At 49.9% G+C, this 12,306-nt stretch overlaps 1 protein-coding gene across 1 annotated transcript; it reads right to left on the minus strand.

The window, feature by feature from the left end:
- Positions 1-3,068: 3,068 nt before the first annotated feature.
- Positions 3,069-10,885, minus strand: LOC107122554 (transmembrane protein 136-like). The gene is made up of 2 exons (XM_015425670.1): positions 10,687-10,885; positions 3,069-3,598 (listed from the first exon to the last, which is right to left on the minus strand). Exons 1-2 carry the CDS (start codon positions 10,883-10,885, stop codon positions 3,069-3,071), a joined length of 729 nt encoding a protein of 242 aa, XP_015281156.1.
- Positions 10,886-12,306: the final 1,421 nt, after the last annotated feature.

Consider the following 12,306-nt stretch of genomic DNA (forward strand, 5'->3'; position numbering starts at 1 on the left):
AGTGGCCAAAACCCAGGGGCCATCAGGAGGTCCACCAGTGAGGCTCATACCTGGGAATGGGGAATGATTCTTAGAACAGGATGTTCTTGTGGCAAATTATACCTCTCTTTGGCAAGACCCCCTTTCCCCCCTCTTAAACCTCTCCCCTAACTTGCCTGCCTGAGTTCTAGATAAGGAGGAAATGGCTGCATCTTACTAGGAGAATTCGCTTAGTTAATTCTTTACAGCCCTGCAGAAATCTGAACTACAGGCAGACTCCGGCGTGGCGCATCCTGCCAATGAGAGGCAGCCCCTGGGAGATCAAGAGGCAACTTTCTGCAGCAGGGCAAGATTGGAGAAACTATCCCCCTGAACATGGGTTGCCAACCTCCCGGTGGCACATGGAGATCTCCTGCTATTACAATTGATCTCCAGACTGCAGAGGTCGGTTCCCCTGAAGAAAATGGCTGCTTTGGAGGGTGGGCTCTATGGCACTGTCCCCCGCTGAGGTCCCTCTGAGGTCCCCAAACCCCGCCCTCCCCAGGCTCCACCCCCAAAATCTCCAGGAATTTCCCAACCCAGAGCAGGCAGCCTTATGGGCCTGAATGCAACAGAGAGTTCTGGGTGCTACATGTGGCACGTGATGATGTCATAGCCCCCCCCCCCAGGAACGGCATCCTGAACTCAACAGACAGTCTGCAACCTTTTCCCCTCCCCAGCCTGGAAACCGTTGCCAGGCGAGAGTGAGACACACCCGCGTTGCCTGGAGACATCTCGCGGAGGGAATTGGTCCCTTTTTGAGACAGCTGCTGCACGGCTTCTCGGCTGAAAGCTGATGTCCTTTGAAGAGCAGATCGGTGAATGTAGACAACCCTTTTGCTTCTGCGTGGCTGGGGAGTCCCACTCGATGTGGAATGAACCACAGCGATAGTTGTAGAAACGATGGGGGAGGCAACGGCTGTCTCTGGAACGGCGGGGACATTCATTTGCACACATACATTCAAACGCTGGCAAATTTAGAATGTCCCATGCTGAAAGTAGCTCATGTGAAATCAGACCCAGGGGGGGGGGAGAGTCGTGGGTCAGTGGTAGAGCATCTGCTTGTCATGCAAAAAGTCCCAGGTTCAAACGGCATCTGCAGTTAAAAGGCCCAGGCAATAGGAAAGACCTCAGTCTGAGATCTTGGAGAGCCAGTCTGAGTAGACAATACTGACCTTGAGGGACCAGTGGTCCGATTAAGGCAGTTTCATGTCTTATTTCTAGGAGACTTAGCTGTAGTTCCAGGGTAAACTTACTACAGGGCCTGCAAGACTGGGCTCTTCCTCCAGGCCTTTGGTTGAAGCAGCGGGCAGCCCCCTCCTTGGGTTCCTCCATCAGTAGCCTGGGTCCTTTGAGAGCCTAAATTTTGAGGATCTCCATGCAAGAACTTAGATTCAACATCATTAACCTCGGAGACATATGGTTCTTATTAGAGTTGTATTATGGGATGCGGCATTGTATTTTAAAATGTAAACAGTGTTTTAAATTGTTTTAATTGTACTGTGTTTTCTTGTTGGAAGCCGCCCTGAGCCCATCAAGGGGAGGACGGGCTATAAATCCAAAAAGTAAAATAAATAAAATAAATAAACTTCACGCATGGTTGGTTGGTTGGTTGGCTGCAGCCCTCTTGGTTGCAGATCTTGGAGATCGCTGGAGATCAGGATGTACAGTCCTGGGATATCCATACTGGGCTCATTCTTTTGCAAACGTCATCTGTGGCCGAGGCAAGGCCCATATTTGGGCGCTGTCTGTTGACTTCACCAAGGTGACAAGATAGACCATGCAAACCTGTCCACGATGTATCTGGGGGGGGGGGGCGGCCAGGATCCTCCCCCCAAAGCTTCTCAAACTATCCTGCCTTTCTGATCTGTTTCAGACTTGGAGGAGCCTCCTTGCTGGACTGCTCCGGCTGGCCAGAACATATACGCGCACCCTTGAGGAAGCACTCAGGTCTGGACAACATATTTGCCACCTGGAGTCCTTTTCTCCTCCTCCAGCTTGGCCTGAGTCAGCTCCACCTCTTTGGACAGGTGCTTTTCAACTGGCCTGTATGGTTCCTGCCAGGGGTCATTTCGTAGAAAAAGAGGTGCAGGAGCTCATTAGCATAACTCATTAGCATAACTCATTTGCATATGCCACACCCCCTGACATCACCGGAAGTGTGTCAGAAGGCAACACCCACCGCTCAGGCTCCACTGGACTGTTTTGGATTGCTAGCTATTGGGGGGGGGGGGGGAGTGTGCAGATCTGCCCTCGCAAAGGAGGGAGAGCTTGTATCTGAATAAAACTTGGTCTTAAAGGTGCCACTGGACTGTTTTGGACCAGGGGGCGGGCAGTGGGAGGGCTCTGTAACTTACCTGGCCGCTTCTTGCTCTGACTGAGGGCTGCTGGGAGCAGGGGGTGGGGCTTGTTGTATGTGCCCGCCCCCTGGGCTCTTTACTGCTGGAGCTCTGCTCCTGTGCACTCCTGCAGGAAATGACCCCTGGTTCCTGCCAAGGGATAGAAGCCGTGAATCTGTCACCATGTGGTCCAAGGCCAGGCGCAACCTAAAGAGAGACCCTTCTCAAAGGACAGAGCTGCCCAGCGTCAGGCCCTGAGTGGGGCAACCACTAAAAAGCCTCTGCCATCATCCAGGCCAGATATCAGTCCCAGCACCCTGACTTTGTGTCCTTGATTGGACGATAAAGCAGAATCTTCTCCTGGCTCCAGGAACTGGGTGCAGTGACCCTCTCTCTGTACCCGGTGTCCTCGCTGGCACCAGAGTGAATTGCCCTAAACCAGCTCTCGCTCTGGTTTTTCCCTTTGATCCATCTTGGAAATTAGTTGACGAGGATGAGTTTGGGCATCTACCCATCTGTTGACCTAACAGTTTCTGGGTCTAACCCTTTTCTCCTGCGCTAACTTATTCCTTGGCCCCTTTTGACTCTCCTTCAAGGAGAATGCCCATCTAGAATTAAAACGGGACCTCCAAACTGTGTGTCTAAAGATTCCTCATGGGATTTCATGCGACTATTGCTAGGCTGGGCAACACTGTGCCCTTGAAGTCCAGGTTAACACATGGGCAAATGTCTGTTGCTCTTTGGCAGCTCTCTCCCTGTTTTCCAAGCAGAATATTTCTTCATCACTTTCTTCCTGGCAAACCGGCTGATGTCCAGCATAAATCCCAAGGACACAAGGTACATCGCCAGGACCCCCATCTTCAGCACCCAGATGGTCCGTGTCGAAGCCATGACCACGCACATGATCCAGGCTCCTCCGACGATCCGCAGCACCACGAAAAGTGCAACAAAGAGGAAGTCCACCATGTCACCCGCAAGGCTGGGGTAGCGGCCCATCTCCCGCAGGAACCAGCGCGCCTGCAGCAGCGGGTTGGTGATCTCGCTCACGAAGAGGACGGCGTTGATCTCGGTGGCCGACTCCCCGAGCAGCAGCACCAGGACCAAGCCGGCGACACTCAGCATGTGGTGGAAGAGCATCAGATCGCCCTCGCTGCCAAAACAGATGCACCAGCTCAGGTCGAAGAGGAAGTAGCCCAGGGTCAGACACATCAGGCAGACCTGGAGAGCTGTGTTGGGGTCGCCTGGAAGGGGCGGAAAAGTGTTGGAAAAATTGGTAAAAAATAGTTAGATATTCAGAGGTTGCAATGGACCTTTGCTTCACTGGAGAAGAGGCATTTTCTTTCTGTGTTAAAATCTTTATTTCTAAAGGAAGGGTTCACAGGAAATCTACAAAACAACAAAGACACCTAAGGCTACATCTTTACACTTTGACCACACTGGTCTACAACAATGGAGATTCTTCTTCTTCTTGACCCCTAGAAGGAAATCACCTGAATGCATTAACCAATGATTGTGAGTAAATACGCTTCAGTTTTCCTGGGCTTTCTTCCCATTGGCTCTGTGCCAGGTTCCCTTCCAGGTCAGTCTAAACAATAGCATACAGGGTAAGCACATTAACCCTATATAATGACTGAATTTTAGACCTTGCAACATTGCATATTTCCAACAAAAAGGACCGGTGAGGCTGCGTGCCAAGGAGCGAATGCAGACATCTAGTACAGTGAACAAGTTGGATTCTGACCTGAGGACGTGGGTTCCAGTGCCCAAACAGACATGGACCGTGCAGGGTGACCTTGGGCCAGTTACCCTCACAGGGGACCAGGAAGAACCCTACTGTATATCACAGAACAAAGTTTGAGTCCAGTGGCACCTTTAAGACCAACAAAGTTTAATTCCGGATATAAGCTTTCGTGGGCACGCACACTTCTTCAGATAGGCTAGCCTGGTCTTGTTGGATCTTGGAAGTCGAGCAGCTTCCTGGTTAGTACTTGGATGGGAGAGCCACCAAGAACATCCAGGGTTGCTGTGCAGAGGAAGGCAACGGCAAACCACCTCTGTTCGTCTCTTGCCTTGGCCCGGATATCCCAGGCTGGCCCAGTCTCATCAGATCTCGGAAGCTAAGCAGGGTCAGCCCTGGTTAGAACTTGGATGGGAGACCACCAAGGGATTCCCAGGTTGCTGTACTGAGGCAGCCAAGGGCAAACTGCCTCTAAACAACTCTGGCCTTGAACCTCAAACGGGATTGCCATGTCGGCTGTGACGTGACCCTACTTGACGCACGTGCGCGCGCACACACACAAACACAACACACACACACTACAGACTAAGGAAGTGCCACAGGAGGTGGTGGCGGCTACAAGCAGGGACACTTTCAAAAGGGAATTAGACAAGCATATGGAGCAGAGGTCCATCCGTGGCTATTAGCCACAAGGTATAGATAGGGACTCTGGGGCAAGGGATGCTCTGCATTCTTGGTGCTGGGGGGGGGGGGTCAACAGTGGGAGGGCTCCTAGTGTCCTGGCCCCACTGCTGGACCTCCTGCTGGCACCTGGTATTTCTGGCCACTGTGTGACACAGAGTGTTGGACTGGATGGGCCAGTGGCCTGATCCAACATTGGCGTCTCTTATGTTCTTCTGTTCTAATATGGGTACTCACCCAAATATATCATAGCATATTCCCCAAGATTTAGCACAATGTCTTTTTGCCGCCGAAAGCAGGAGGATTATCCCTTCCTTCAAACGTAAAGTGGTCTTCTATATGCCCCTTAGATAGCTGTGTTAAGCTTGAAGGCCTCACGAGACTCTGTTCTTCTAAGCACTATGACTAAAATCCAACCTTTTTGAAAGTTCAAAGTATTCTCAGTCATCTAAAGGTTTAGCTCAGGAGCTGTTGTCCATAAAACCTGCTGCCTGCTGCTTTCCCCCCTCCGGCAATATGGCTGAATGTGCTTTATTGTGCTGGGTGTTGGTACGGAGCCAATGGGAAGCTTCAGTGGTTCCCCTCTGCCTGCCTGGCTGCCCTCACTAAGCCTCTGGGCAAAGTCGCTATCTGCCTTTTCATCTACCACCTGGAAAACTTGACTGATTATTCTATATTATAAAAATTGCATAGAGCTTCCGTGCCGGTGAATTATACCCCTCAGCTTCCCTGCTTTACTTTCAAGGATATGATAAGGGCCAGAAATGTGCTCTTTAAAAAAAAAAAAATTGCCCAAAGACCATGGGGAAAAGTTACTGAGACCCCAGCAGGAGTCGAAAGGCCTCTTGCAGCTTCTCCTTTTGTGCCGAGGAAACCTGAGTTGTCAATAGCCGCAAATTGTGTAACATCTTTGCTCTTTTGCCATGATTTATTGTGCTAATGCTGGGAAAGGGCACACAGTTATGGCAGGCTGGGAGGTCTTCTGGGACTGGGAAAGGAAGCGAAGCGTAGAGGAAGGTTGGGCTGACACGGGTGTGGGAACCCTTGAACTAGTGCCAGAGTGAGACCTGGAGTGAAGGTTGCCAGCTGCCTGCGGTGTGGGTGTGTGTGGGGAACTCCCACCTTTCCATTGCTTGCACCTGCTCCACTGAGCGGCGGAATGGGGGGGGGGGCGCAATGTCACAGCCACCTTGCAACATTCTAGGAACGGAGTGGTGTTAACCAAAGGGACCCACTAGAGAAAGCAATTATGCTTGGATTGTTTAGCGGCAAAAGGAAACCGGCCAAAGAACATGGCGGCTGGACCCCATAAAAGTCGACACCAGCCCGAGCATGGAATGACTCAAAGAAACACTACAAGATCAGAAAACGTGGAGAGAGCTGGCCCATACAATTGCCCAAGAGTCAGACATGACTGAATGGGTAACATACAACAGCCACCGCTTCGGTACTGCTCCAGTGGGAAGGTAACAGCGTTCCGTGCGCCTCGGCGTCTAGTCATGCTGGCCACATGGCCATGGAAACGTCTTCGGACAGCGCTGGCTCTTCGGCTTGGAAACGATGAGCACCGCCCCCCTAGAGTCGGATTCGACTAGCTTTTGAGCAAGGGACACCTTTACCTTTACCTAGAGGGTTGCTGGGGTAGGGGCAGTTCACAAAACCAAAATAGGACCCACGGTAAGTAGGAAATACCAAAAATCAGCAAATACCATGCTACAGGCAATTATAAAATATCTCAAATAATTTTTATATATTTTTTTGTTTTATATTTTTTACAATTTATTCACCATATATTATTTATCATATAAGCCTTAATACATAGAAAGAATCATATATCCAAACTAAGAGAGACTCCCTGAGGAAGACACTGAAACCGGAGGATATCTGGACCACTGTTGGAGGAAGACTGAGCACTTATTCAAAATAGACTTAAAGGAGTCTTCCCTCTTAAAACTTTTGTATAATTAAGGAGGACCAGGGGTCATTTCCTGCACGAGTGCACAGGAGCAGAGCTCCAGCAGTAAGGAGGCTAGGGGGCGGGCACATGCAACAAGCCCCACCCCCTGCTCCCAGCAGCCCTCATTCAGAGCAAGAAGCAGCCAGGTAAGTTGCAATCAAGATGGGGGGGGGGAATCAGAGGAGTCCCGCGCCCCAATAATTAGAGCTGCAACTAGAATTGTTTTGGGGTAACCCTTCCCAAATTTCAAGTTTCAATCATTTCACATTCCCCCTGGAAGTCTAAGTCCTTTTGGTGAACCCTGCGGTAAGAACGTATGAATAGCCCTACTGGATCTGGTCAGCCAATAGACCATCAGGTCCAGCATCCTGTTTTCCCAACACTGCCAACGAAAAGCCTCTGGAAAGCCTGTCAGATCTCAAAACATCCCTCTGTTGCCGTCCCTGCCCAGGAAGTGGCATTTAAATGTGGCACATTTGCTTTCTCTCCCGTTTTTATTCCACCCTTCTTCAAAGGAGCTAAGGTGATGATTTTCACCTCCTCCACAGGAGTGGGGAGGGGTGAGGAAGAGGTACACTGCATCTGAACAAGGAGGCTCCTTTGAGGCATCATAAGTATTTGCTGTTGATGGCCTTACTGGTGGACCTCCTAATGGCACCTGGTCAGGGGTCATTTCGTAGAAAAAGAGGTGCGGGAGCTGATTAGCATAACTTATTTGCATATGCCACACCCCCTGACATCATCGGAAGTGTGTCAGAAGGCAACACCCACCACTCAGGCTCCACTGGACTGTTTTGCATTGCTAGCTATGGGGGGGGGGGATGTGCAGATAGGTCCTGACAGAGGAGGGAGAGCTTGTACCTGAATAAAACTTGGTGTTAAAGGTGCCACTGGACTGTTTTGGACTAGGGGGCCGGGGGGAGCTCTGCAGCTTGCCTGGCTGCTTCTTGATCTGACTGAGGGCTGCTCACATGCTTGTTGCATGTGCCCGCCCCCTGGGCTCTTTACTGTTGGAGCTCCGCTCCTGTGCGCTCCTGCAGGAAATGCCCCCTGCACCTGGTATTTTTGGCCACTGTGTGACAGAGTGTTGGACTGGATGAGCCATTGGCCTGATGCAACACTGGCTTCTCTTACGTTTGTAATGCTCTATGAATTTGTCAAGTCCTCTTTCTTAAAGCCGTCTGAACTAGTGAGCATCGCTACCTCCAGTGGCAGTAAATTCCAAATTTTTAATTCGGTGCTCTTGAAGGTGACTGGACATCTTGCAAAACAATGAAGACTGAAGAAGGCACATTAGAATTTTTGCAGAAATGTTGGACATAGAACTCTTTGGCTGAGATCTTGCCTCACCCCAGTTTTTTTTAACTCTCTCCATAATTGCATTTTTGTGTGTGTCTTGTACACAAGGCAAACGGATGCTTACAAGATGTCATCTAATAAGAGCTCAAATCACAAAAGTCAGTTGGGTCGCCCGCTTCCAGGTGGTCAGTAATACGAAAGATACAAAGCATCAAACGAAATAAGGAAAAATATATTCAACAATCAAATGTGATACATTTCAGTAATCGGGCTTATGTCCATGGTTCGCGAAGAGTTGGACTCGACTGTGCGACTGAACAACAACAACAGTAAGCGGGGGTCATTTCGTAGAAAAAGAGCTAGGGGAACTCATTAGCATAACTCATTAGCATATGCCACACCCACTGACATCAGGGGCCCGGCGGTGGACCTGCAAGGCCAGCGGGAGTGCGAGGAAGCCCCGCCAAGGCCCTCCCTTACCCCAGGCAGGCAGGGGTGGGGAGAGGTGGGGAGGAAGCAACTTACCCTCCCTCTTCTCCTGCCTCCTCCTGGCTGAATGAGGGCTGGAAGCGGGGCGGCCGGAAGCAGGGGGTGGGGCTTCGTCATATGCCCCACCCCCCCTGCACCTCACCTGGGGGAACTGCATTCCCCCGCGTTCCCCCCCGAAATGACCTCTGACAGTAAGAATGAAAAAGATGCTGTGTATTATTCAATACTGGAGCTGTGCAGTTTTGCTGTTTGACTTTTGAGGAAGCAAGGCGATGCGACAACTTAAAGCTGGCAGGGCTGTGAAGTGGATACACATGTGACAAGAGGAGGACTTTGTGAAGAGGAATTATAAACATCTTTATTTGGACGTTTTGAGGAATTAGACGTGGACTATTTCTGAAGGTGGATCAATAGGACTGTTTTTGTATCTGGACCGTGTACTTTTGGGTTTCTGACTACTATGTTGTATTTTTGAAAAACCGCTTGTGACGGATTCCAAAAAGGGAACACCTAGAGAAAAGCGATGTGCAGACATAGGGCAGTGTGGAGAGATGGAATGTTTGGGAGGTTGATGGGCAGAAAACGGACAGAGAGGGAGTTGGAGGATGGAGAGTGAGTGAGGAGGTTGTGAGCGGTTGGAGGCTAACAGCCATTGGGAACTGACACATTGTGGGAAGAATCCCAGAGAGCGGTTTAATTGTTGGAACCTTTGGAACGTGTATCTGATTGAGGTTGTGCTGGAGGAAAATGAGAGATGTCACAGTAAAGCCGTTTTATTCTTATAAACAACGGAGTCCGGTCACTAATTTCCGCCAGTTTTAAGAGCCTTGGAGTGAACCAAGAGAGTTTCATCACGAAGAACGAAACCAGTGGGTAAGTGGTCCCCGCTACTACCCGAAGCTAGCAGTGTCCCGCATAAGAGTGGTGTCCAAAAGGTGGTGGCTTGTAAGAGCCCGTGACACCGCTCTATTTATATAGGTTTAGATTATTATACCCATTGATCGTTGAATATTTTTTTGGTTATTTATGCATGGTTTGATCCTTTGTATGGGGGCTGCGGTGGCTCAAGTGGTTTAGATGCTGAACTGCGGACTGGAAGGTCGGTAGTTCAGCAGTTCGAGACCCGAGTGCCACATGACGGGGTGAGCTCCTGTCTCTGGTTCCAGTTCCTGCCAACCTAGCAGTTTGAAAGCAAGAAATTGCAAGTAGATAAATAGGTACCGCTTTGGTGGGAAGGTAACAGCTTTCCGTGCGCCGTGGTGTTTAGTCATGCTGGCCACATGACCACGGAAACATCTTCGGACAGCACTCGCTCTTTGGCTTGGAAATGGAGATGAGCACTGCCCCCCTAGAGTTGGATCCGACTGGCTTTCGAGCAAGGGAAACCTTTACCTTTACCTATCCTTTGTATTACTTACTCCCTTTACCTATCGTTTGTATTACTTACAACCAGGGCTATTTTGGGGCAGGAATAACGCACAGGAACGGAGTTCCGGCTGGCTCCCAAGTTGGCCACGCCCAGCAGGAACTCATTAGCATAATAGGCCACACCCAACAGCAGGAACTCATTAGGATTGGCTACATTAGGGGTGTGTGGGCTAACATGCAAAGGAGTTCCTGCTACAAAAAAGCCCTGGGTTTTGACAACAAACAAGGTAAACAGAATAAGAAGGGAAAGGTGGGTGTGGCTGGATGACCACACTTCTGGTAACATGGGGGTGCGGTCTAATGTGCTAATGAGCTGTGCTATCAGGGGTGTGGCCCGATATGCTAATGAGTTCAAGTTGTTGGGTGTGGCCTATTATTCTAATGAGTTCTTGCTGGGCTTTTTCTACAAAAAGCGCCCTGATTACAACAGAGATTAGTTCACCTGGAGAAAGTGGCCACTTTGGAAGGTGGAATCTATGGCGTTATACCCTACTGGAATCCCTCTCCTCTCTGAACCCTGCTCCACCCCCAAATCCTCCAGGTACTTCTCAACCAAGAGCTGGCAACCCTAATTCTCAGTAAGGCTTTACTGGGTTTCAGCAGGTTTCAATTTCAGGCATCGTAACCCGGCAGGCCTTGGGGGCGATGTACAGTCATCTGCTCCCGTGTCCTCAGCACGTGAGTCTACTCCTTGTGTCTTCTCCGTACCCTCCAGAGACGGAACTCCCTTTACGTACCTGCATGAGTCAAAGGCCAGGGCCCGTCGACAAGAGCTATGTAGCCGGAGAGGAAGGTGACGATCAAGCCGTGGGCCAGGGTGACCAGCCGGCAGCTCCATTCCGAGGGGCGATGTTTCTGCCAAAACCGGAAGCCGCTGTAGAGTGACAGCCAGATCAGGAGGCTACAGAGCACTTGGAGAATGACAAAGAATAGCATCGTCGGGGGGGGGGGGGGAAATTCAGTTGTCAACCACTGAGAGCTGATGAGGATTGCCGATTCTGGGCTGAAAAATTCCTGGAGATTTGGAGCCCGGGGACGGGGGGATTTGGGTAGCGGAGGGACCTCAGCTGGATATAACGCCATAGAGTCCACTCTCCAATGTGGCCATCTTCTCCAGGATTTGAGTCCAACAGCACCTTAAAGGTCAAAAAGATATAAGAAGAAGAAGAAGAAGAAGAAGAAGAAGAAGAGATTGGATTTATACCCCGCCCTTCACTACCCAAGGGAGTCTCAGAGCCGCTTACAAACTCCTTTCCCTTTCCCTCCCCACAACAGACACCCTGTGAGGTAGGTGGGGCTGAGAGAGCTCTTGACAGAAACTGCTCTTTTTTCAAGAACAGCTCTTATCAGAACTACGGCTTGCCCAAGGTCATGCCGCAGGTGCAAGTGGAGGAGTGGGTGAATCAAACCCGGTTCTCCCAGAATAGAGTCCATGCACTTAACCACGACACCAAACTGGCTCTTAGATCCCACCTTCTGACTGGGATATAAGGGCTCAGGGACCTCCATTCCTACTTTGATCTGAAGAAGGGAACTTTGACACTTGTAAGCTGATACCCCTGACTACCTGTTGATCTCAAGTCCAGGGTCACAATGCAGAGGTAGGCAATGGCAATCCACCTACAAATGTCTCTTGCCTTGAAAACCCCCTGAGGGGTAACCATAAGGCAGTTGCGACTCAATGGCACTTCCCACCACCAGGCCCCTGGTTCAGATCTGCATTGCAAACAAGTCCCGGAGAGAAGTAGAACAAATGTAGAGTCCAGTGGCACCATTAAGACCAACAAAGGTTTGTTCAAGGCATGAGCTTTCGTGTGTACGAGCACTTTTTCAAATACATTGGAATGGAAGGTCGCAGTTCAAATTAGCATGTAACATGATGAAGATGTTTTAAGATAGGGGTGTCAAACATGCGGCCTGGGGGCCGGATCAGGCCCCTGGAGGGTTTCTTTCATGCCCACAGTGGAACTGGCTGTCTTATGCTTCTTCTTCCAGTTCTGCTGCTGCTGCTGCTGCGTCATCATAGGTTTGCAGCTTACAGATACAAACCTGAACAGCATACTCAGGATTGCAACAGCACAGACATTTTGATGCAATAATTCACAGCAAGAGGTGTCACTTATCAGACACTGTTAAATAAACAAAATATTGCAAGAGTGCTGATGTTTTAAGCATGTTTAAAAAAAAAAACCCTTTGTGTCTGTGTCCTTTATAAAGTTTATATCTCCGCTACCTGGCATTACATTTTATTACACACGTGGCCCGGCCCAACAAGATCTCATTTATGTCATATCCGGCCCTCATAACAGATGAGTTTGACACCCCTGTTTTAAGATATGCAGCAAGCTAGGGTTATA

Source organism: Gekko japonicus, unplaced genomic scaffold (assembly GCF_001447785.1).
Source record: "Gekko japonicus isolate JY-2015 unplaced genomic scaffold, Gekko_japonicus_V1.1 scaffold1205, whole genome shotgun sequence".
NCBI classification, from domain to species: domain Eukaryota; kingdom Metazoa; phylum Chordata; class Lepidosauria; order Squamata; family Gekkonidae; genus Gekko; species Gekko japonicus.

Bases quoted from the DNA above. Each gene is read 5' to 3' on its own strand.
- LOC107122554 (XM_015425670.1), bottom strand. From the start codon at position 10,885: ATGCTATTCTTTGTCATTCTCCAAGTGCTCTGTAGCCTCCTGATCTGG. The intron at 3,599-10,686 runs GTACGTAAAGGG...CGCCCCTTCCAG, and splicing joins CTGGCCTTTGACTCATGCAG to GCGACCCCAACACAGCTCTC.